Source organism: Sphaerodactylus townsendi, linkage group LG07 (assembly GCF_021028975.2).
Source record: "Sphaerodactylus townsendi isolate TG3544 linkage group LG07, MPM_Stown_v2.3, whole genome shotgun sequence".
In the NCBI taxonomy this organism is placed as follows: Eukaryota; Metazoa; Chordata; class Lepidosauria; order Squamata; family Sphaerodactylidae; genus Sphaerodactylus; species Sphaerodactylus townsendi.
This window is the reverse complement of record NC_059431.1, coordinates 1,229,567-1,255,517: the sequence shown is the minus strand read 5'-3', so window position 1 is coordinate 1,255,517 and position 25,951 is coordinate 1,229,567. Positions and strand designations below refer to the sequence as shown.

Here is a 25,951-nt window from a genome sequence, read left to right as displayed (position 1 = left end):
AACCTCGTTTTTTCGTGTGAGTACCACGCAATTAATTGTCCGTGGGGAATCGACCTAGCAGTGCGGAAACACATCTGGGTCACCAGATAAGCCTCTGCCACTCAGGTGGAGGAGTGGGGAATCGAACCTGGTTCTCCAGATTAGAATCCGCCTGCTTTTAACCACTACACCACGCTGTACCTCCCAAGGAACAAAGGAACAAGTTGAAGAATCCGTGAACCGCTAAGTGCAACGAGATCGTGGAAGATCTGGAGTTGGGGAGAGCCCTGAGCGGCTACAGAAGGCAACTCCCAATAAGCTTCGCAGCCCCTGACCTCTGACCTCCCCCCACCATCCCAGCCCCCCAGCCTCAGAATGGGGCCCAGCTTCTCAAAACTGCCTGCCGCACTTGAATACCATCAAGCGAGATCTGCTGCCCCCAATTTGCAGATGTGGCTGTGACCTTGGGGAACTGTGCGGTCTCACTTCTCCATCCGCCCTGCAGGAAGAATGGAGAACTACCTTGCAGGGTTGGTGTGTGGCGGTTTGGCTTTGGACGGAGTCGAAACTCTGGCCCTGAAACCACACTAAGCATGATTCCCTGAGCTCTCCTTTTGCATAGCATCAACTGTCTGGATACTGGAGCTTATAGTGGACTATAAAAGACAAAGACAGGATTCTAATCTAGAGAACCAGGTTCAAAGACAAAGGAGCTTATAATGGACAATAGAAGGAATAGCTCAGAAATTCAGCCCTGGACTATAAATGGAGATCAAGTAGAGCGGGTGGCTAGTTTTAAATTTCTGGGCGTCATGATTAAAGAGGACTTGACCTGGGGCGTACAGACTGCCGCGGTGGTTAAGAAGGCCCAGCAAAGACTGTACTATCTGAGACTTTGAAGGAAGCAACAACTGAATGGAGAACTCCTGGTGTCCTTTTACCGCTGTGCTGTAGAGAGCGTCTTAACCTTCTGCATCTGTGTATGGTTCTCCAGTTGCAAAGTGGCAGATAGGAAGGCTCTCCAAAGGGTGATCACTACTGCACAGAGGATTATCGGCTGCCCTCTCCCCTCCTTGGAAGAACTCTGTAATTCCTGAAGCCTAAAGAAAACCCAAAATATTCTGAGGGACCCGTCTCATCCAGCACACCCTCTTTTTGAACTGCTACCATCCGGCAGACAATACAGATCTATCAAAACTAGGACAAAGAGGCTTAGAGACAGCTTCTACTCTAGATCTGTGGCGATGCTGAACTCCACGGCTTCGTGTCGATGTGTTTGGGGCTGTGTAGGGATGGGTGGAGGAAGGGGAAAGGGAGGATGGGGTATGAGTCTGAAATTGTGGGCATCGAGGAATGCTGCTGTCAATTTCGTTGTGCGTGCACAATGACAATAAATGCTTATGCTTATGTTTATGGACAATCTCTTCGATCTTTCTTGGGTTTTTTTTCTCAACTTTCAGGCCCGGCAGAACAGAAGCAGCTAGAAAGAGGTTCAAATCTGGTTCAAATCTCTTTCTACCAGTTGAGGTCGGGTGACAGAGGCGGCATTGCCAGCGGGGCCTCTTGGGCCGATTCAACCGACAGCGGGCGAACGCCATCATTCCTGGCTCCGTCGCTTTGCCAGGCCCTAATAGAGACACAGATTGCCCGGGGAGATTAAGCCAAGGAGGGGGGCGGCAGGCAGATAAATGCCAATTGCGGGGGGGGGGGCTGCCAGATTTGCCTTGTTTATCCCTCCCTGAGATTGATGCCCCGGGAGGACAGGAGCTGAGCATCTTGGCCCTTATCTCCCCGCTGCGGATTTATGGGCATTGACTGCCCCCCCCCCCACCCACCTCCAGCGGGATTCGATTCCTCAGCCCCGATGGCAGGAGCTCACAAAGGCCCTCCGATACAGACATACAGCTCGCAGTTAATTAGCCCTCTTATCTCATCCAGGAGAGAGCCGCTTAATTAGCTCGGCTCAAATAATGAGGCTCCGGGACTCTTCCATCAAAAGTAGCCAGCCGGCGTGTCCAGCAGAGGTGGAGCAGACCGGTCGCCGGACAATCTGGCCAGCCGGTGACTTTGGGGGACCGGTCTACCTAACCTAGGTTAAGCTGAAGAAAGAACTCTCTGTCATGGTCAAATTATCGGAGAGGGGGGCGGATTATCACTAGCTGGGTGGGGGGAAGTACAGTCTTGCCAAGTGTATGACATGGCATTCTAGCTTCCAAGCACAATAGGACTTCATAGAATCATGGAAGAGACCCCCAAGGGCCATCCAGCCCAACCCCCTACCATGCAAGAAGACACAATCAAAGCACTCCTGGCAGATGGCCACCCAGCCTCTGCTTAAAAACCTCCAAAGGAGGAGACTCCACTGCTCCCCGAGGCGGTGAATTCCATTGTCCAACAGCCCTGACGGTCAGGAAGTTCTTCCTAATGTTTAGGTGGAATCTCTTTTCCTGCACCTTGAACCCATGACTCCTGATCCCGGCCTCTGGAGCAGCAGAAAACAAGCTCACTCCCTCTTCAGCGTGACGATTAGTCTTAGCCAAACGGAAAATGTGAAAGGCGTGCAGGGAGGGTTAAGGAGAGCTCGTGGTATCTTAATCTGGGCGTGGGACTCGAGGTTTGATCTCCCCAGCTCTGCCGCCTCGAGCTGTGGAGGCTGGCATCTTGGGGGGGGATTCAGATTTCACAGCCTGTGCCACTCCCCACTGACACTAGCTCCAGCGCTGGGTGACCTTGGGCTAGTCACAGTTTCTCGGAGCTCTCTCAGCCCCACCTACCTCACAGGGTGTTTGTTGTGAGGGGGGAAGGGCAAGGAGATTGTCAGCCCCTTTGAGTCTCCTGCAGGAGAGAATGGGGGGATATAAATCCAAACTCTCCTTCTTCTTCATATGAACTGCCTATCTCATGATAGTGACTTGAGAAGATATGGGAAAGGTTAAAATCTACTGTTGAGGAAGTGAAATAATTTCACCATGAAACAGGCAAGAGCGGCGAATTCATCCCAGGTTTGGATTCTCTATACTACAGTGAACGTTATCATTTTCTTAGATGCTTTGGGCTGGTTTTGTTATCTGTTCAGATATTTCTACACTTTTTCTATTAAACCTTACACATTTAGTACTGCATGGAACCTGGGTATAGGGTATCGTTCATTTTGATTGTTTGATTGATTGCACTCTGTACCTGCTTTCATTATATTTATATATACGTTGCACTCTAATTCAATATAAGAGAGCTTTGTGTGTTCCGTGTGGGGTAGCCTAGCTCTGTGCGGGGTGGCCAGCGTGGTGTAGTGGTCCAGAGCAGGTGCACTCTAATCTGGAGAACTGGGTTTGAGTCTTTGCTCTGCCGCATGAGCTGTGGAGGCTTATCTGGTGAACCAGATTAGCTTGTGTACTCCAACACAGGTCAGCTGGGTGACCTTCGGTTAGTCACAGCTCTTCAGAGCTCCCTCAGCCCCACCCACCTCACAGAGTGTTTGTTGTGTGGGGTGGGGGAGGGAAAGGTGACTATAAGCCTCATTGAGTCTCCTTCAGGAGAGAAAGGGGGGATATAAAGCCAAACTCCCCCTCCCCCCTTCTTCTTCTTCTTCTTCTTCTTCTTCTTCTTCTTCTTCTTCTTCTTCTTCTTCTTCTTCTTCTTCTTCTTCTTCTTCTTCTTCTTCTTCTTCTTCTTCTTCTTCTTCTTCTTCTTCTTCTTCTTCTTCTTCTTCTTCTTCTTCTTCTTCTTCTTCTTCTTCTTCTTCTTCTTCTTCTTCTTCTTCCCTACCTGCAACTATATCCCACTGGACAGCATTTCATAGGGGTCTAGTTTACCTCCATCTCCAGCCTCTCTGACTGCACCAATAACTCCAGCCAAAACATGATGGCACCAAGTGGACAGAAAGGTACTTTGCACATGTTCAAAGGCCCTCTTGATTTTAGGATGGCCCCCTGTTGTCTCAGACTGAACTTTGCTATGGAGGAGGGCAGGAGCATCCAGGCCCCACAAACTATTCTACGAGCAAGATTTTCAGGTGACTGTAAGCCTCATTGAGTCTCCTTCAGGAGAGAAAGGGGGGATATAAATCCAAACTCCTCCTCCTCCTTCCCCTCCTCCTCCTCTTCCTCCTTCTTCTTCTTCTCCTCCACCTCCTTCCTCCTCCTCCTCCTTCTTCTCGTCCTCCTCCTCCTTTCCCACAAACTATTCTACGAGCAAGATTTTCAGGTGACTGTAAGCCTCATTGAGTCTCCTTCAGGAGAGAAAGGGGGGATATAAATCCAAACTCCTCCTCCTCCTTCCCCTCCTCCTCCCTCCCTCCCTTCCTTCCTTCCTCCCTCCCTTTCCTCCCTCCCTCCCTTCCCTTCCCTCCCTCCCTCCCTCCCTTTCCTCCCTCCCTCCCTCCCTCCCTCCTTCTCCTTCTTCTTCTTCCTCTTCTTCTTCTTCTTCTTCCCCCCTACCTGCAACCATATCCCACTGGACAGCATTTCATAGGGGTCTAGTTTACCTCCACCTCCAGCCTCTCTGACTGCAGCAATAACTCCTGCCAAAACATGATGGTGCCAAGTGGACAGAAAGGTACTTTGCACATGTTCAAAGGCCCTCTTGGTTTTAAGACGGCCCCCTGTTGTCTCAGACTGAACTTTGCTATGGAGGAGGGCAGGAGCGTCCAGGCCCCACAAACTCTTCTACGTGCAAGATGTTCGGCAGGGTACGGCCGTGCTTTTGATGAACAGCCCTTCCCCGCATTGGAAATCGGTGCTGGGTTTTGTTATCAGGGCCAGGCGGGATAAATAGGAAGCTCCGGCAATTGAGGCGATTCGATAAATGCTTTAACCTTTGACCTCTCCTCCCGATCCCCCATCGAGCCTCAGAACACTTTTCAAAAGCCCCCTTCCCCAATAGCGTCCAGAGCCAGCCATCAATTATGGGCCTTTGCCAGCATCTGGATTAATGAACATGCCGCTCGATAGGAAATAAAACCCCAGGCAGAGGTTAATGTTGCGCTAATTAACAGGGAGGGGGAGGCCAGGAAGGGGTGGGGGGAACACACAAAAGGCCAGAGTTGTTTAAAGGTACACAATCCAGGTGTGGTGCTGGGGGGCGGGGGGGGGGGAAGGTGCGTTCACTTATTATTCCGGATCGAAAAAGGGAAACTAATGCTTAGATCAGTGATGGCGAACCTTTCCGAGGCCGAGTGCCCAAACTGCAACCCAAAACCCGCTTATTCATTGCAAAGTGCCAACACGGCAATTTCACCTGAATACGGAGGTTTTAGTATGGAAAAAATGGTTGTCTCCAAGGCACGCATTACTCGGGAGTAAGCTTGGTGTTAGTCGGTGGCTTTGCTTTGAAGCAACCGAGCTTACTCCCAGGTAAAGGATTGCGCTTTAGTTCTTCACATGAAAATCAGTGGGGTTTAACAGCGCTTAACAGGGTTACCTACACTGCTTCCCCAAAACTAGGTTTTAGGTTTAATGCTGATAATCTCCCTGAAATAATTACACTATTATCACATGATGAACATTGTGCACGCGTGCCCACAGAGAGGGCTCTGAGTGCCACCTCTGGCACCCGTGCCATAGGTTCGCCACCACTGGCTTAGATTTTTCAGCTGCCTGCAGGGTGTTAAATGTGCATTTGAAGAAACCAGAATTCAGGATTTCCCAGAATACTGACATTATTAAAAAAATGCACGGGTCCTCACTGGGCAGAACTTCAAGCGAAAACATCTTCCCTTCTGCCCTGAAGATAGTTCCAGAGGGCAGCTGTGATGTTCTGCAGAAGGAGATCTAGATTCAAGTCCGTAGCTACGAGACCGACACGATTTTGGGGGTATAAGTTTTCAAGAGTCAAAGCCATACAGCAGTGGCTTAAGAGGTTAAGAGCTCATGATCTAAACTGGAGGAACCGGGTTTGATTCCCAGCTCTGCCACCTGTGCTGTGGAGACTTATCTGGGGAATTCAGATTGGCCTGTGCACTCCCACACACGCCAGCTGAGTGACCTTGGGCTAGTCACAGCTTCTGGGAGCTCTCTCAGACCCACCTACCTTACAGGGTGTTTGTTGTGAGGGGGGAAGGGCAAGGAGATTGTCAGCCCCTTTGAGTCTCCTATAGGAGAGAAAGGGGGGATATAAATCCAAACTCTTCTTCTTCTACAATTATTCTATTTGTATTTTTCAAGCTTATATAATAGCCTCTTATTTTGGATTTTAATGCTTTGTATAAATCTCACATTGAGTTTTAATTTTTCTGTAAACTCTTGGGAGCTGGGCTAGGGTTGAAGTCTTATACGTGCGTGTATAGCACATGGCTAATAAATGTGAATTTGATTGATTGGAGTCAAAGCTCAGAGTCTGGACAGCTCCTAGCTCGAAAATCTGGTCCGCCGGTTCTCTTTCCTGGCCGCGTTGATCATCATAATTATATTTAATACCACCGTTCACATGCATTAACCAGAAGCTGCATTTGTCTCCTGTTAGAAGAAGAAGAGTTTGGATTTATATCCCCCCTTTCTCTCCTGTAAGGAGACTCAAAGGGTCTTACAATCTCCTTGCCCTTCCCCCCTCACAACAAACACCCTGTGAGGTAGGTGGGGCTGAGAGAGCTCCGAGAAGCAGTGACTAGCCCAAGGTCACCCAGCTGGCGTGTGTGGGAGTGCACAGGCTAATCTGAATTCTGGACACGTTCTCGTGGGACACGTTCTCGTGGGAAGGGGACCAAGTTTTGAGTCCAGCAGCACCAGAGCAGAGGCAGAGTGCGCATGGGGACATGTTGGGTCACATGCCCCCGGGTGCATGCCAGCTGGTCACGTGGGGGGGTGGAGAATCACTCCCCACACCCCTCCCCTCAGGCTGGTCCCACCAGTGGAGACTCCATTGACTGAAAGAGCAGCCTGGCGGGGCCAGGTGAAGGGACGGCCCGCGGCAGACTCCTGTCGGCTAAGTTAAATGAGGTGCGGGGGGGGGGGCACAGGGGCGGGGGGGGGGGCGTTGGAGCAGGTGTTGCCCCGGGCGCCATTCCCCCACACACACACCTCTGCACCTCAGACACCAACAAACTATTTCGCTTCTGAGCTTTCAAGGGTCAAACTTCCCCTCATCAGCCACCTGACAAAAGCAACTTCGACTTTTTGACGGTGCGTTCCTGCATTGCAGGGGGTTGGACTTGATGGCCCCCGGGGGTCTCTTCTAACTCCACGATTCTACGATTCTTTACGGCTCAACCCCTGAAAATCTTGTCACTTTCGAAGGTGCTACTGAACTTTAATTTAGCTTTTCCACTGAAGATCAACTTGCCTACCCTTGAAACTATATAGAGTTTCCCTTACGCGACTGCTCTGAAGTGACCATGCATTTTAAGGGGAAGCCCTGCGTTTTCCCGACCTTTTAATTCAGCCCAGTTATCTACAAAGCATGTGAAGCTATAAAGCAGGGGTCCCCAAACTACGGCCCGGGGGCCAAATGTGGCCCCCTGAAGGCATTTATCCGGCCCGCCAGGCATGGCGGTGATGGCTCCATTCATGTGCAGTGGGGGCTCGAGGGAGAGGAGGAACCGGCCCCAACGGCTGTTGATTGCAGTTACATGATGGCACCCCCAAAGCTCCATGAATTTTCTGACCCAGAGTTGGAAACCTTACGTGGCAAACGCCTGCTCCACCCGCTTCCTCTCTCAGCTACTCCATGTGTTGCTCTCAGGCTTTCTGTTCCGCCTCACTCCCATTGGCATCAGCCAGGCTGGCGAATCGCTCGCTGGCTGCTAGGGAGGAAAGAACCCAGGAAGATACCTGATCCTGGGTTAGATGGAATGCTTCATTGGGAAAGTTCTGCTTTTTTTTTTTACAGGGGAAGGTATTCCACAGCCTCCCCAACAATATTTGGAGCCCACCCTGTACTTGACATACTTTGGTCACTGTTCTAAAAATAGACCATGAGAGAAAGGCTGAAAGGTGAAATCAAACATATTACAATCATTTGTGCATAGGAATTTGTTCGTAGGTTTTTTAGTCCGGCCCTCCAACAGTCTGAGGGACAGTGAACTGGCCCCCTGTTTAAAAAGTTTGGGGACCCCTGTTATAAAGGAAAGATCAAGGAAAGAATGCCCCAAATAGCAGTGATTATATATAGAAGGCTGGTTATACATGTATCTTTCCGCAGCACAGACTTCTTGTTTCCAGCAGCTGCATTGAGTTAGGAACGCATCTCAAGCACAGAGACAATCCCCCTGATGTTATCATAGAATCCATCATTCCCTACTGGCAGTAATATCAATATTTCAATATATCAACGTGTCAATGCATCCGTTACCAATATACAATTGCATCGATATATCAATGTATCAATATATTAACGTGATGTTCTTTTGAAATATGTTTAATAAGTTTTTTTTATTGCTCTCCTCCTCTGAGCAGACTTTAGGCAAAGAGCGGTAGAGGTCTATGAAGGGGAAAGAAAGGGTGCGTGGGCAGCAGGATACTGATACTAGAAAAAGTGCAGAGAAGGGCAACGAGGATGATTGAAGGATTGGAGCACCTTCCTTATGAGGAGAGGCTGCAGCGTTTGGGACTCTTTAGTTTGGAGAGGAGGCGTCTGAGGGGGATATGATTGAAGTCTGTAAAATTATGCATGGGGTAGAAAATGTGGACAGAGAGACATTGTTCTCTCTTTCTCACCATACTAGAACCAGGGGGCATTCATTGAAAATGCTGGGGGGAAGAATTAGGACTAATAAAAGGAAACACTTCTTCACGCAACATGTGATGGGTGTTTGGAATATGCTGCCACAGGAGGGGGTGATGGCCACTAACCTGGATAGCTTTAAAAAAGGCTTGGACAGATTGATGGAGGAGAAGTCGATCTATGGCTACCAATCCTGATCCTCCCTGATCTCAGATTGCAAATGCCTGAGCAGACCAGGTGCTCGGGAGCAGCAGCAGCAGCAGAAGGCCATTGCTTTCACCTCCTGCAGGTGAGCTCCCAAAGGCACCTGGTGGGCCACTGCGAGTAACAGAGTGCTGGACTAGATGGACTCTGGTCTGATCCAGCAGGCTAGTTCTTATGTTCTTAAGATCCACACAGGCACAACACAACTTCTCCATGCTGATTCCCTATGCAAATCTTGTAGATGTGGAAACACCCGCAGGCAACGTGACAAGCACAAACCCAAGGCAGGAGAACACGATTTGCAAAGAAATGTGTTACTCCTGCTCCGAGCCAGAAAAAAGACAAGGAAGAGGGGACAGAACTGTGCAATACACACGCCGCTTGCCTTCCTTGAAAGGAGGCAAATTCACTGCTGATAAAGAACAAGAAGAAGAAGAGTTTGGATTTATATCCCCCCTTTCTCTCCTGCAGGAGACTCAAATAGGCTTGTAATCTCCTTGCCCTTCCCCCCTCACAACAAACACCCTGTGAGGTAGGTGGGGCTGAGAGAGCTCCGCGAAGCTGTGACTAGCCCAAGGTCACCCAGCTGGCGTGTGTGGGAGTATGCAGGCTAATCTGAATTCCCCAGATAAGCCTCCACAGCTCAGGCGGCAGAGCGGGGATTCAAACCCGGTTCCTCCAGATTTGATACATGAGCTCTTAACCTCCTACGCCACTGCTGCTCCTAAGGGAAGAATAACACCTGGGTGCATAATTGGCCAACAATTCTAGGTCACAGATTACTTTTTAACTGGAGATACCCGGGATAGAACCTGGGTACATCTGCATGGAAAGGCTCTGCCACTGACCCACAGTGCCCCCCTCCCCCGACCTGAGACTCTGGGCTAGGGGTCTGCAACCTGCGGCTCTCCAGATGTTCACGGACTTCAATTCCCATCAGCCCCTGCCAGCATGGCCAATTGGGTTTGTAGTCCATGTACATCTGGAGAGCCACAGGTTGCAGACCTGGGCGAATCCCCAGTGAGAAATTAAAGCCAGATACATCCCGGTTCCAAAAGAAACAGCACCTTTTTCATCACAGTTTCTCCCTCCCCACTGCAGCGTGTGTCTACCGTGTTTCCCCGAAAATAAGACAGTGTCTTATATTAATTTTTGCTCCCAAAGATGCGCTATGTCTTATTTTCAGGGGATGTCTTACTTTTCTGTGTTCTGTTCGTCAGGCATGCTTCCAAACAAAAACTTTGCTACGTCTTACTTTCGGGGGATGCCTTATATTTCGCACTTCAGCAAAACCTCTACTACGTCTTATTTTCAGGGGATGTCTTATATTCGGGGAAACAGGGTAGTGAAGTCCTTGATGTCTATCACGGTTTCAAACAACGTAACACTCCCCAGGAACACGCAATCTGCTCGACGGGTCTGTTCTCCCTTGTCCTGATTGGCTGTCATGCTGTGGGGCGGGAACTTCTTTTAACTTCTTTTCGCACAGGTACATCGCTACGTAGGCAAAATTTCCCCGCCTCTGATTGGCTATTGTGTTGGTATCAGATTAATTTCCTCATTGGTCAGAGTGTGCCTACAGTCCTCATTGGTTGGAGTATGCCTACAGTCCATAGCATTTACCATGTTGTCTTGAGTATGTTTAATAATCAAACTCTCTTTCATTGTCTTTCTCCCATCATTTCCCATACGGTGTGGGACATTTTGATCTGTTAACCTGTTAGACTTTATGTTTCCATGAGTTGTTACTGGTTCTTCAATCCTAAGTTTTATACTTGGTGGCTTTAAAAATTCTATTACTCCTTCCCTAATTGAAAACTCATATTATTCTTATCCTCATTTTAATGTTTGAATGGAGCCACACGTAAACAGTTTATCAAAATCATTGTACCGTAGCGTCCTATTTACATTTCTTCGTAGCCAAGCCCAGCATGGCACCAAAAAAAAGGCTGCACACGCTCTGTGCTCAGCCCACTGTGCTCTGATTGGCTGGAAGGTTCAAAGGATGGGAAGAATAAGCTGTGTCTGTCCCGTTTCTCCCCACCGAACCTGCCTTAGCAGACCAGGTGCTCAGGAGCAGCAGCAGCAGCAACAGAAGGCCATTGCTTTCACATCCTGCACGTGAGCTCCCAAAGGCACCTGGTGGGCCACTGTGAGTAGCAGAGAGCTGGACTAGATGGACTCTGGTCTGATCCAGCAGGCTCTTGCTTATGTTCTTAAGGCCATTGCTTTCACCTCCTGCAGGTGAGGTCCCAAAGGCACCTGGTGGGCCACTGCGAGTAGCAGAGAGCTGGACTACATGGACTCTGGTCTGATCCAGCAGGCTAGTTCTTATGCTCTTATGTTCAGAGCGTGATTGGAAAAAAAGGTGCACTTCGATGCAGGTTCCCAAAAAACGCATGATAAGGGGGGTAGCCCGTGCCAGAACCGGGATGAAGCCATGGGGAGTTCTTGCTTCAACTGTGATTTTTCGTGAGTGTATCAAGCGATAAAGTGACCATGGGGAATCGGCCTCTGGGGGCCTCTCAGGACATCCAACTCACCTCTCTTCTGCATGAAGCCAAACAAGTCATCCAGGAACTCTTTGCGTTTGGGGTCACCGTCCAGTTCGTACAGCTGTGTGTGGGAAAGAAAAAGAGGAGATGCATTAGCTTGGGGCTCACGCAAATCATTCCAGGGGCCAGCTTTCAGAGGTGAAACACAGAGAGAAGTGTGTTACACACAGAGGTGGGATCCAGCAGGTTCTCACAGGTTCCCGAGAGTAGGTTACTAATTATTTGTGTGTGCCGAGAGGAGGTTACTAATGGGTGATTTTGCCACGTGATTTTTGCCCCTCCTCTCAGCAGTATCGCGCAGAACTTGAAGCAGTCTAGCAGGAGGTGCACTGGCGTGCGTGGCAGCCTGCATGCATGTGTTTCCCGCCCAAGGACCGGTGCAGCGGCTGCGTCCTTGCCACAGCCCCGCCCAGGAATGCCCCGCCCCCGGAATGCCCGGCCACGCCCCCAACATGCCCCACCCAGCCCCACTGGCGCTACGCCACTGTTTGAATCCCACCACCATGGGAACCTGTTACTAACATTTTTGGATCCCGCCACTGGTTACACACCATGTAACACAAATTTGGCTTTCTCTCTGTGATACACCTCTGAAGATGCCAGCCACAGATGCAGGCAAAACATTAGGAACAAGAGCTACCAGACCACGGCCACACAGTCCGGAAAACCCACAACAACCAATTGTGACAGTGGATCGAAAGGGCATTTATTCTGCATGTGTGGAAGGGGCCAAAGAGTGAAATGTAGTTTATGTGTTCCTGCATGGCAGGGGGTTGGACTTGATGGCCTTAGGGGTCTCTTCCAACTCTATGATTCTTTGAATCTGCATAGGAGTCATCTCACTGCAACTTTCATTTAACAAAATAAAAACCACAAAGGTATGCTTGGGAGCAAGTTCCCGTGCAGACTGGGTGGCCACCCAGCAGGGGGAGCTCTCAGAGGTGGCTTAGTCCCGCCAACTGGTCGGAAACTTCCGTGCAATAATGAGGAACAGCTACAGCAGGGGCTGATGGGAATTGTAGTCCATGAACATCTGGAGAGCCACAGGTTGCAGACCCCTGAGCTACAGGAACTACTGCTTGAAAGCGTCAAAGCCACACCTGTTGCACTCTTCGGTGGGGCTGACGAGAAGATTCTGTTGGGTTTTTTGCAACCGCAGATTTACAGGGTTACCCTCCAGATCAAAGCCCCACAGAGCAGAGAGGTAAACCGCACTGCTGCCATCCAAGTTCTGCTCACGACCTGAGTTCGATCCCGACGGAAGTCGGTTTCAGGTAGCCCAGTCAAGGTTAACTCGGCCTACCGTCCAACCAACTCATTGGTAAAATCTGTGCCCGACTGACTGGGGACGGCCGTGGCAAACCATCCCATAAACTACATCTGCCTGGTAAACACTGTGATGGGATGTCCCACCATGACTGAATAATGACCCAGCGTTTGCGCAGAGGACCACCTTCACCTTCATCAACCTCCAGATTAAAGTATCTAGACCATAGGTGTCAAACTCGCGGCCCTCCAGATGTTATGGACTACAGTTCCCATCATCCCCTGCCAGCATGCTGGCACACGGCCTGGTCCCGGACTGCTAATCTTTTTAGAGTGGAATGCCACAACCAACCATTTCGAGGCGATGCTTTTCCTGTCTTCCACCTGCCATTTCCACTACCCCTTCCCACCAGAGGTGGGATCCAGCAGGTTCTCACAGGTCCCCGAGAGTAGGTTACTCATTATTTGTGTGTGCCGAGAGGGGGTTACTAATGGGTGGTTTTGCCACCTGATTTTTGCCTTAGTTACGCCCCTCCTCTCAGCAGTGGTGCGCAGAACTGGAAGCAGTCTAGCAGGAGGTGCACCGGCGTGCGTGGCAGCCTGCGCCTGCGTGCATTCGTTTCCCGCCCAAGGACCGGCGCAGCGGCTGCGTCCTTGCCACAGCCCCGCCCAGGAATGCCCGGCCACGCCCCCGCCGTGCCCCGCCCAGCCTACGACACAGTTTGAATCCCACCACCATGGGAACCTGTTACTAAAAATTTTGGATCCCACCACCCCCTCCCACTCTTCCCAGCCCCCTCCCACACTAATAACAGAAAGGCCCTTCTGCAAATCTTGACTTGCCAACTTCCCATTGACTGAGCTTGGGGCCGCAGGACAGTCACAGTAGAAAGCACGTTGGCAGAGTAGCTGAAAGGCGGCTTTTTAAAGGAATCCTCTCCCCCTGAGTTTGGAGGGCTCGCCATTCTGGGCTGTTTCTCCAGCCTGTGTGGAGAGACCTCAAAATGAGGACGGTACTGGGGTGCTCCGGGAACTGAACCGGCCAACAGAGGTGCAGGAAGCAACAGGTATAGCCTCTTGGCCCCCACAGACTGATTTTGGGTCTCCTTAAACACGTAAGTTCTAGGGGTCAGCTTTTTCAATGTGGTCTGGTATAAAATGTTGGGAATCGTTTATTGTCAGGTTGTGAACATTTGTGTAGATCAAGAAGAAGAAGAAGAGTTTGGATTAATATCCCCCCTTTCTCTCCTGCAGGAGACTCAAAGGGGCTGACAATCTCCTTGCTTTTCCCCCCTCACAACAAACACCCTGTGAGGTAGGTGGGGCTGAGAGCTCCGAGAAGCTGTGACTAGCCCAAGGTCACCCAGCTGGCGTGTGTGGGAGTGCACAGACTAATCTGAATTCCCCAGATAAGCCTCCACAGCTCAGACGGCAGGGCTGGGAATCAAACCCGGTTCCTCCAGATTAGATACACGAGCTCTTCACCTCCTACGCCACTGCTGCTCTCCTGAAGAAGCTTTTTTGAAAGTCATTTCAGGATCCCACAGTGATAAATGGAAGCAGCTTTCAGCTCGGCAAGCTGTCCGGCTTTTCACAGTGCCATCCATCTGTGCCCAAAAATAGCTTCCCCCCTCCCCTGTGTCCGCACAACAGGGCAGGCGGTGCGATTCTCCGGTTGGCCGTTTGCTCTTCCCAGCAGTCTTGATGGACTAAGCAGCTCGCTCCGTCCCGGGGGAGCGGTAGCTGCCCCTCCCCACCCTGGGCCGCAGCAACCTTTGACCTTTGCACGGGTGGAAGAGATAAATATTTGATGGCGCTCCGTGATCTCTGTTGAGCCTTCCCCGACACCTGTAGGGATTTCATCCATTTCCCTTTCCTCCTCCCCCCCTCCCGCCACATCAGGGCAATTAGCAAGATGGGGCAGCCCCCTGCTGACCTTTGACCTCTATTATCTAGGCTCCAGCGGAGTGAAATTGATGTGGGGGTAGAGGGCACTGGGGCTTTCTCCGCTTCTCCCCACCCTTCGGATGTAACCTCTCCACCCAAAAGAGTGAACTGCAACCCAGTAATTTGCCGTCCCGAGGGACATCTCGTTCCGGTAGCGAGGATCAGGCCAACGCGCCAATTTCACCTTGCCGGGACCCGTGTTTGGGAAGGGCGGCTTCCCTTCAAATGCTCGGCGGCTTCAAAGGCAGCAGCTGTGAAGTTGTAAATCGGGCGACGTGTTTCCCCACCCCCTCACACACACAAATGCCTTGCAGAAACCCGCTGCGGGCATCACTGCCACTGAAGGGAACATGGTAAATAAATGGCCTCCTTTTCTCAAAACAGAACAAAGTTCTGGTTCTTAAGAGCTGGAATGTACATGGTCAGCTCACCAGCATTGCCATCTGACCAAGCTCCAGCGCCCTGTCCGTGAGCAGTAGCAGCTCAGCTGGGCGTGCACGCAAATACTCTGGGCTTACAGCAGACCTGGGCATTATATGGTCCCCCTGCCATGCTGGGGAGCGAGGCGCCTTTGAAAGCCCCACAGAAGCCAGTTGCCTTGGCTGCCGGCTTCTGCGGGGCTTTCAAAAGCACCTCGCCCCCCTGCCTTTTGGCCCGGCCCTCCACAATATTTTCTGTTTCTTATGCGGCCCCATGGAAAAAATAATTGCCCACCCCTGGCTTACAGGGTGTCTTTCTGGGCTGTCACACTTCCACATGCAGGGTGACTTGCCCTTTGGCTAGGACAGGGTTAACAGTTTTGCTCTCAGGCCCAGCTTCTCCACTAGGCAAATTGAGGGCGTTGCCCAGGTGCCAGGCACCGAGGGGTGCCAAGCAACCTTGCTGCTGTCATGACCACCCACAGTGTCAGGGTCTCCTGTAGCAACCGGCAGCTCAAGGGAGCATACGTGGCACTGTGGGCAGCCATCACACGTGGCACTGTGGGCAACCATCAAGGAGCAAGGGTCTTCCCTTCCCCGCCCATGGAAGTGGGGACGGAGACCCTCTTGCTCCTTTCTTCTCCCGTGGTCATGGTCTGGAAATGGTATCAAAATGGTGAAAGGTCTGGAATCCATGCCCTACGAGGAAAGACTTAGGGAGCTGGAGATGTTTAGTTTGGTGAAGAGAAGGTGAAGAGGTGACATGCTAGCCCTGTTTAGACATTTGAAGGGATGCCATGTTGGTGAAGGAGCAAGCTTGTTTTCTGCTGCTCCAGAGACTGAGACCAGGAGTGATGGGTTCAAGGTGCAAGAAAAGAGATTCCACCTAAACATTAGGAAGAACTTCCTGACGGTCAGGGCTGTTCGACAGTGGAGTGTACTACCTCAGAGTGTGATGGAGTCTCCTCCTTTAGAGGTTTCTCAAGAGAGGCTGGATGAACATATGTTGGGAGCAGTGGCGGGATCCAAACATTTTAGTAACAGGTTCCCCTGGTGGTGGGATTCAAACAGTGGCGTAGTGCCAATGGGGCTGGGCGGGGCATGACAGGGGCGTGGCTGGGCATTCCTGGGCGGGGCTGTGGCAAGGACGCAGCCGCTGCGCCGGTCCTTGGGCGGGAAACGAATGCACGCAGGCGCAGGCTGCCACGCACGCCAGTGTACCTCCTGCTACGCTGCTTCAAGTTCTGCACGCTACTGCTGAGAGGAGGGGCGTAACTAAGGCCAAAATCACCTGGCAAAATAACCCATTATTAGCCCCCTCTCGGCACCCACAAATAATTAGTAACCTACTCTCGGGAACCTGTGAGAACCTGCTGGATCCCACCTCTGGTTGGGAGTGGTTTGACTGCGTGTTCCTGCATTGCAGTGGGTTGGACTTGATGGCCCTGGGGGGTCTCTTCCAACTCTATGATTCTATGGTGCAGATTTTTCCATATTAGAAGTGGAACTCAGCTGCCCCACTGAGCCACACACACACACACACACACACACACACAACTCTTCCCATTAAATATCCTCCCATTAATTATCCATTTGTACCCCACCAGGATCTCGTGTTCCATGAGCCCTCCAGTCGGAGTCTGGATGGTTTTTGTGTGTTGCAACAGACCTAGGATTTCCGCAGCGCAGACACTTCCTCCAGCTTTACACGTGGGAAGAGACCCCCTTGCTGGGTCAGGAATGCCCGACTTGGCTCTTTCCTCGGATCACCCAAACTGCCAGCGAATCACATTCCCTGAAGGTGCAGAGCTGGAGATCCTCGCCCGTTTGGTTAGCGGGATACATCTCATTAGATCAGAATCTACGGCCGAGACTGTCGCGGAGTGACGGTGGCGGGCAGCTTGGCACAGGTCGTGGGTAGCGGGCACCCGGCCAGCTGGAGGGCAGCCAACTCAAGCAGACGGCTGCTTCATCATTAACCCTTCGGCCGCTGCCCCCCCCCGCCCCCCCGGGCCTCGGGCCAACTTTCTCTCTCAGGCAGCGATGGCCAGATTAACCCTTGTCCTCCTGCTTCCTCCTGCTCTCTAGGAGCTGTAGTTTGGAACTGCATCAGCAAATGCTGAAATCGGGGGGGGGGGGTTGCTCATGTGCTTAAACCCAAGTGGGTGGGGGGAGGTTAATGCCCTGGGAAAGAAGGACAGAGAAGAAGAAGCAGAAGGAGAAGCAGCAGCAGCAGCAGCAGAAGAAGAAGAAGAAGAAGAAGAAGAAGAAGAAGAAGAAGAAGAAGAAGAAGAAGAAGAAGAAGAAGAAGAAGAAGAAGAAGAAGAAGAAGAAGAAGAAGAAGAAGAAGAAGAAGAAGAAGAAGAGGAAGAGGAAGAGGAAGAGGAAGAGGAAGAAGAGGAAGAAGAAGAAGCAGCAGAAGAAGAAGAAGCAGAAGAAGCAGAAGAAGCAGAAGCAGAAGCAGCAGCAGCAGCAGCAGAAGAAGCAGAAGCAGAAGAAGCAGAAGCAGCAGCAGCAGCAGCAGAAGAAGAAGCAGAAGAAGCAGAAGCAGAAGCAGCAGCAGCAGAAGAAGCAGAAGCAGAAGCAGAAGAAGCAGAAGCAGCAGCAGCAGCAGCAGCAGCAGCAGCAGAAGAAGCAGAAGCAGAAGCAGAAGAAGCAGCAGCAGCAGCAGCAGCAGCAGCAGAGGAAGAGGAAGAGGAAGAGGAAGAGGAGTTTGGATTTATATCCCCCCTTTCTCTCCTGCAGGAGACTCAAAGGGGCTTACAATCTCCTTGCCCTTCCCCCCTCACAACAAACACCCTGTGAGGTAGGTGGGGCTGAGAGCTCGAGTGAAGCTGCAGGACTAGCCCAAGGTCACCCAGCTGGCGTGTGTGGGGGTGCACAGGCTAATCTGAATTCCCCAGATAAGCCTCCACAGCTCAGGCGGCAGAGCTGGGAATCAAACCCGGTTCCTCCAGATTAGATGCACCAGCTCTTAACCTCCTACGCCACTGCTGCTCCTAGGTGCACTCTAATCTGGAGAACCGGGTTTGATTCCCTGCTCTGCCGCTTGAGCTGTGGAGGCTGGTGGGGTGCAAATGGATGTCTGAGGATAATTAGTGGGAAGAATGGGGGGGGGGGCTCAGTGGGGCAGCTGAGTTCCACTTCTAATATGGAAAAATCTGCACCAAATAACTGTTCCAGTGGGACACTAAAAGCCACCCGCCTTTAAAATGTCTTCTAATGTATCTCTGGTAATGGAAAAATCCACGCTCTGCGTCACCCAAGCGACTATAATAAACCATCTATTCACAACGTCTTCTTCTATCATTTCTATAATAAGCCAACGATGTCTTTTGGGAGAGCCAGCGTGGCGTAGTGGTTAAGAACCGGTGCACTCTAATCTGGAGGAACCAGGTTTGAGTCCCCGCTCTGCCGCTTGAGTTTTGGAGGCTGATCTGGGGAACCAGATTGGCATGCCTCCACCTGCATGGCCAGCCCGGGTAAAGGACCTTGGAGCTGATCACAGCTCTTTTTGGAATCTCCAGCCCCTGCCTCACAGGGTGTTTGTTGTGAGGACGGGGGAAGGGCAAGGAGATTGTCAGCCCCTTTGAGTCTCCTTACAGGAGAGAAAGGAGGGATATAAACCCAAACTCTTCTTCTTCTTCCGTGCATTCTCTGCAGGGCTCCCAGGTATCTGGTGCCAGTGCCCAGACTGGTTTCCAGTTTCCTTGTACACTGGCATGTTGCGATTCCCTTTGCACCTCCTCTAGTGTTCTTGCTAAAGGGGGGTGCCAAGCGAACAGGACTACTGTAACAGGGCCTCAGGATGAAGAGTTTGGATTTAGAAGAAGAGTTTGGATTTATATCCCCCCTTTCTCTCCTGCAGGAGACTCAAAGGGGCTGACAATCTCCTTGCCCTTCCCCCCTCACAACAAACACCCTGTGAGGTGGGTGGGGCTGAGAGAGCTCTCGGAGAAGAAGCTGTGACTAGTTTCCAGGTCACCCAGCTGGTGAGTGTGGGAGTGCACAGGCTAATCTGAATTCCCCAGAGAAGCCTCCACAGCTCAAGCGGCAGAGCGGGGAATCCAACCCGGTTCCTCCAGATTAGATACACAAGCTCTTAACCTCCTACGCCACTGCTGCTCCCCGCGACCTGTGCCAAGGATCCCATAACCAGGAGGCAGGATCTGTCTTTCTGTCCCGGTCTTTGGCAAACGGCAACCTGCCAGGTGAAGGGAGCCAAGCTCCAAGCTGACATGTGGCTGCTGGAATGTGGCCCAAAGTCTAACCACGTCCAAGCCTTCAGGAAGCAACTGGATCGAGCAGGACCTCCCAACGGAAAGGAGAGAGCAGGATTCCAGCTTTCAGTGCAAAACGCGTGTTAGCACTGCCTTGAATACAAATTAACTTCTCGGCTCAGCCTTTTCGATTCGTTGGCGATTTGCAGGCCGTTTTCCAGGTAAAGCAGGTGGAAGAAGGAACTGCCTTCCTGGAAAGACAGCCCAGTTGGAGCCGATTCAATTGTAGCTGTGTCCAGAACGAGTGTTTACTTTCCAAGCCCCCACTGTGTTTGGAAAGGCAGCCAGGGACAGCCAAAGGACAGCCAAAAGAGGCAACGGAAGAGATGAAAAGGGCAGCTCAAGTAAGCAAGCCCAGCTCTATGCTGTAGGTGCCAGAACACATGGATTGTCGAAGGCTTTCACAGCCGGAATCACTGGGATGCTGTGTGGTTTCCGGGCTGTATGGCCGTGTTCTAGCAGCAACTCTCGTGGCAGGTATTGTACTGCATCTGTGGCTGGCATCTCTGAAGATCCTCTGAAGATGCCAGCCACAGATGCAGGCGAAACGTCAGGAGAGAATGCTGCTAGAACACGGCCATACAGCCCGGAAACCACACAGCACCCCACATTTAAGAAGAAGAGTTTGGATTTATTTATTTATTTTATTTTATTTATACTTTAAATTTCTATCCCGCCCCGTCCCCGAAGGGGATATCGCCCCTTTCTCTTCTGCAGGAGACTCAAAGGGGCTGACAATCTCCTTGCCCTTCCCCCCTCACAACAAACACCCTGTGAGGTGGGTGGGGCTGAGAGAGCTCCGAGAAGCTGTGACTAGCCCATGGTCACCCAGCTGGCGTGTGTGGGAGTGTACAGGCTAATCTGAATTCCCCAGAGAAGCCTCCACAGCTCAGGCGGCAGAGCTGGGAATCAAACCCGGTTCCTCCAGATTAGATACACGAGCTCTTAACCTCCTACGCCACTGCTGCTCTTAACCTCCTACGCCACTGCTGCTCTTTAACATGAATGGCTGAACCTCTGGCTTTCTCTTGCTCACACACATTCATTTTGAAATGCAAGTTGTGAATGCGGAACATATTCTGTTCTCCTTACACCTAGCCAAAAAATTCCCCATCCTTCTTTTTTAAAAAAAATAACGCAAACAGATTAGCAAACACAATGACAGAATCTGGGATTTGTACACCTTGTTCATCCCTGAAAAAGCCAGCATGGCATAGTGGTTAAGAGAAGAGGGCTCTAAACTGGAGAGCCGGGTTTGATTCCCCACTCCCTCCCATGAGCAGCAGACTCTAATCCGGAGAACAGGTTTGATTCCCTGCCCCTCCACACGAGTGGCGGACTGTTATCTGGCGAACTGGATTTGTTTCCCTGCTCCTGCACATGAGGCCTGCTGGGTGACCTTGGGCCAGTCGCAGTTCTCTCAGGACTCTCTCAGTTCCACCTGCTCCACAAGGTGTCTGTTGTGGGGAGAGAAAGGAAAGGTGTTTGTCAGCCCCTTTGAGTCTCCGAAGAAGAAGAAGAGGAGGAGGAGGAGGAGGAGGAGGAGGAGGAGTTTGGATTTATATCCCCCCTTTCTCTCCTGCAGGAGACTCAAAGGGGCTTGCAATCTCCTTGCCCTTCCCCTCTGGCAACAAACACCCTGTGAGGTAGGTGGGGCTGAGAGAGCTCCGAGCTGGCGTGTGTGGGAGTGCACAGGCTAATCTGAATTCCCCAGATAAGCCTCCACAGCTCAGGCGGCAGAGCTGGGAATCAAACACGGTTCCTCCACATTAGACACACGAGCTCTTAACCTCCTACGCCACTGCTGCTCCTCCAGGTGAGAAAACCCATCATGCCTCCCGAAGCTGTGCTTTGCCCTTATTTTAAAGTATATTGTAGGCTCCTTGGGGCAGAGCACTACCCATTCAGTGGTGCCATGCATATAATGACTGCAAAAATTGCCAGCCACCAGATGGGGCTTGGAGATTGCCTGGAATTACAACTGATCTACAGACCACAAAGAGAAGATGGATTCTTGGGAGGGCGGACTCCTTGCCATTCTACCCTGCTGAGACCCCTCCCCAAACCCCACCCTTCCAGACTCCACCCCCAAATCTCCAGGACTCTCCCAGCCTGGAGTTGGTAACAATACAAAGCCAGAGGAAATCTTCTCCTGTTTTACTGGAGGAGGACGTCTTGAGAGCCTTCCGGGAATCACTTGTGGGGAAGCCCTGCTCCCTGAATTGACGCGATCCCCAGGGACCCTGCCGTGCCCCGGGAGGTCAGAGGTCAGGGCTGGTCTCTTGTCAAGGGGGGCATGCATCTCCGAGGGGGCGTGAGCCGGAAGCCAGGGCTGTGACCCAACAGGGGGACCTATTGATCATCCAATAAGTGTGGCTCGTGGTTCCAGTAAACAGACAGCTGGAATGGCTGCAAATCCCAGGGTGGCCGCTTGCTTGTGGCTTGGCCAGTGATGGCGAACCTTTTCGAGACCGAGTGCCCAAACTGCCACCCAAAACCCACTTATTTATCGCAAAGGGCCAACACGGCAATTTAACCCGAATTCTGAGGTTTTAGTTTAGAAAAAAGCAGTTGGCTCCAAGGTGTGCATTACTCGGGAGTAAGCTTGGTGGTAGTCGGCGGCTTTGCTTTGAAGCAACGGTCGCGACTAATCTTCCAACAGGGTGAATCACGACTCCTAGGGAGGGTTTACTCAGAAGCAAGCCCCATTGCTAGCAACCGAAAGCTTACTCCCAGGTAAAGGATCGCGACTTTTAGTTCTTAGCAGTAGATGAAAAATCAGTGGGGTTTAACAGCTTTAACCTACACTGCTTCCCCAAACTAGGTCTTAAGTTTAATGCTAATAATTGAGTCCAGTGGCCCAGGTCAGCCTAGATGTGTGGGTGGGGGGGGCACTCTGTTTGCACGTTCCCACAGAGAGGGCTCTGAGTGCCATCTCTGGCACCCGTGCCATAGGTTCGCCACCACTGGGCTAGGCAAAAGCCCCAGAAATCTGCCCTCTGTCACAGCCGCTCCCAACAGCTTTGTGCAAGTTTCTCTCCCTGTCCAGAAAAAGCTGCCTTAACCCAGGTCAGGTGATTGGTCCATCTCAGAGAGCCAGCAGGGTGTAGTGGTTAAGAGCAGGTGGGTTTTAATCTGGAGAACTGGGTTTGATTCCCCACTTCTCCACCTGAGTGGCGGCAGCTTACCTGGTGAGCCAGATGTAAGCTTCCGCGACTCGGCATTCCTGCTGGGTGACCTTGGCCCCTGTCACAGTTCTCTCAGGACTCCTCCCAGCCCTCACCTGCCCTCTGGCTACAAGGTGTCTGTTGTGGGGAGAGGAAGGGAAAGGAGCTTGTACCCACCTTGGGTCTCCTACAGGAGAGAAAGGGGGGATATAAATCCAAACTCTTCTTCTTCTTACCGGAGAGAAAGGTAGGATATAAATCCAAACTCCTCCTACTCCTCCTACTCCTCTTCCTCCTCTCAGCAGCAGTGGCGTAGGAGGTTAAGAGCTCGTGTATCTAATCGGGAGGAACCAGGTTTGATTCCCAACTCTGCCGCCTGAGCTGTGGGAGGCTTATCTGGGGAATTCAGATTAGCCTGTGCGCTCCTACACACACCAGCTGGGTGACCTTGGGCTAGTCACAGCTTCTCAGAGCTCTCTCAGCCCCACCTACCTCACAGGGTGTTTGTTGTGAGGAGGGAAGGGCAAGGAGATTGTCAGCCCCTTTGAGTCTCCTGCAGGAGAGAAAGGGGGGGATATAAATCCAAACTCTTCTTCTTCTTTTTCTTACAGGAGAGAAAGGTGGGATATAAATCCAAACTCCTCCTACTACTCCTCTTCCTCCTCTCAGCCAGAGTGGTCTCTTCTGCCCAGCTTCAGTCTTCTGGGGTCTCAGGTAGAGGGAGGGGCTTTCCAAGATTTACCCCCTGTGATTCTGGGTGTGGGGCAATCGGAGGTGCCCTTTCCCCGTTTGGGTCACTGTTTCTGGGGAACCTCTTGCCTCCAGGTGAGGAAGCCCGTCAAGAACCCATGAAGTTGCCTTCTCCTGGATCAGGCCAATGCTCCTTCAAGATCAAACCTCTAAAACAGTGGTGGCAAACCTTTGGCACTCCAGACATTATGGACTACAATTCCCATCAGCCCCTGCCAGCATGGCCAATTGGCTGTGCTGGCGGGGCTGATGGGAATTGTAGTCCATAACATCTGGAGTGCCAAAGGTTCGCCTCTGACTTATTTCAGCTCAGTATAGGCCAAACTCGTGGCCCTCCAGATAGTTATGGATCTTATAGTTCCCATCATCCCCTGCCAGCATGGGATGATGGGAACTGTAGTCCATAACATCTGGAGGGCCACGAGTTTGACACCTATGCTCTAAAGACTCTCAGGCAAAACTCAGCTGCTATGATCTTTGCCACGTTAGTCATGCCACAAACCGACTCCCAAAATCTTGCAAAGGGATCTGGAACCACAGCAGTTGCTCGCTGACATGCCCAGACGCTTCCGGTTTACAGCTCCGAACCGACGCTCTGCCGACCGTGACAAACGGCAGGACAGGAGGTCGATGATGCAGCCGTAAAAGTCAGGGCACACGAAGGGAAAATTAGTGCAAATCGAAGGCGCTATAGACACCAATTCCTCCCAGGAAACCTATGCGAGAATTTAAAGGCCGCCGAAAAGAAACCAACGCAGCAAACCGGAATGGATTTCCAACCGGTACACAAAGGAATCCGGGCCCAACAACAGAGCTGCGGACAAAACAGAATCGTTTGAAGAAACAATCGCGCGCTTCGAGGCAGTTAAAAAGCAATGTCTGGGTGAAAAAAAAACAGCAAGAGAACTTTGTTTGGGCAATGCATCACCAGAGACGCTGGAACGCTGCATGTGCTACGTTCAGAGCAAGAGTTGTCAGGCCTAAACTCCTCCAGAAAATCCTCTGGTTTCTGACAGTCAGGCAGAGTCATTAAATAACACTTGGGCCCTTTCCGCATGGGTCATCTAACATGGTGTAACCACGGGATATAACCAGTGGTGGGGTTCAGCCAGTTCGCACCACTTCGGCAGAACCGGTTGTTAAAATGGTGCTTGTAAACAAACAGTTGCTAAATTATTTAAATCCCACCACCGGAAGCAGTTGTTAACTTGGGGTGCTGTGTGGTTTCCGGGCTGTAGGGCTGTGTTCTAGCAGCATTCTCTCCTGACGTTTCGCCTGCATCCGTGGCTGGCCTCTTCAGAGGACCCTTGGAGCCAAGTTTTTTTTTTAACTGAAGCCTCAGTATTCAGGTTAAATTGCCGTGTGGGCACTTTGCGATAAATAAATGGGTTTTGGGTTGCCATTTGGGCACTTGGTCTCGAAAAGGTTTGCCATCACTGGACTAGATGGTCCTTGGGGGTCTCTTCCAACTCTATGATTCTGTGATTCCATTACAAACACGAGTGACCCATAGAAGGGGACCTCCAAGCATGTTTGCAGGTTGGTCCAACATCCTTGTCTAGAAGCTGACTCGGGAGCAAGAGAAGGGGGGATCTTTTAGGGGAGGGCGGCTGGAGCCACAACGTCTTCTTCTTGGAGGCATCTGGACTCGCTCGTCCCTCCCGCCCACCAGATTAATGCATGGGGTGCCCCACCCAATTATGCCGTATAAAGGCAGGAATGCGCAGCCAACTCGGCAAATTGCCGCCCTGCCCCCTTGCAGCGGGGAACTCGGAGAAGCAAAAACAGGTGTGACCTCAAAGCATTGGTATCTATTTTTCCACCATTTATTAACCTCTAACCTTTTATCTGGGGGGGGGGGACGGGGCGTGCCGGGGAAATGCATAAACATGTTTCATCAAACCCGGGCCAAAGGTCGCCTTTTAAGCAGAGACAATTGCCGGAGCCAAATGACAGGAGGGTTGGCGGGCGGGCGGGTTTTTAAGGCCTTCATTAAACGGATTGATCGGCGGGCTCCAAAAAGCCTTTGATAATTTCGTCGGCCTTTCGCCTTCATGGGGAAAAGTTAAGGCCCGCCACGGTAGGGGATCTTTCCTTGCAGGTCGCCACAAGCAGCGCCAGGTTGCCTTCGGGGTTTCGCCCCCCCCCCCCCCCACTCCATCCAGAAGACGCGGCCCCGGTATTGCTCGGCCAGATGATCCAGATTGTTTTGGAAGATACGGGGTTTTGCAGGTAATCCCCGGGTTGCCAAAGTTACGCTACAGCTCTGTGTGTTTGTACCTTTTAAACCAGCCACGCCTGGAATCTGGAAACTTGATCTTTAATCTGCTTTCTTATCGAGGTGCGGGATTTTCTGGCCCTACTGTCTGAACAAATATTATATGACGGTCATAAGAATGCAAGAAAAACAGCCAGGGCTGTTCATCTGGTCCGACGGCCTGTTTCCAACAACAGCCGGGCAAATGATTCCAGGAAGCCTGGAAGGGAAAAACCCTCGGCACCTGATTTTCAAAGATATACTGCTGCTGAGCCTGCAGGCTCTGTCAAGATATTATGGATAGTGTTTAATAGCTCCATCCACCATGGGTGGAATTTCCTTTAAAGCCATCCAGGGACCATCTTGTGATGGGGAACTCCATGAACTGATTGAATCACAGAATCATGGAAGAGACCCCAAGGGCTATCAAGTCCAAGCCCCTGCAATGCAGGAACACACAATCAAAGCACTC

General features: G+C 51.4%; 1 protein-coding gene across 1 annotated transcript in view; it reads right to left on the bottom strand.

Annotated features, from left to right (window-relative positions):
• Positions 1–25,951, bottom strand: part of ARID3C (AT-rich interaction domain 3C) — a 105,050-nt gene that overhangs the window by 23,615 nt on the left and 55,484 nt on the right. Inside the window, exon 4 of the mRNA XM_048503287.1 lies at positions 11,382–11,454. Within this exon, the coding sequence (XP_048359244.1) occupies positions 11,382–11,454 (73 nt within the window). The remainder of the gene's footprint in view (positions 1–11,381; positions 11,455–25,951) is intronic.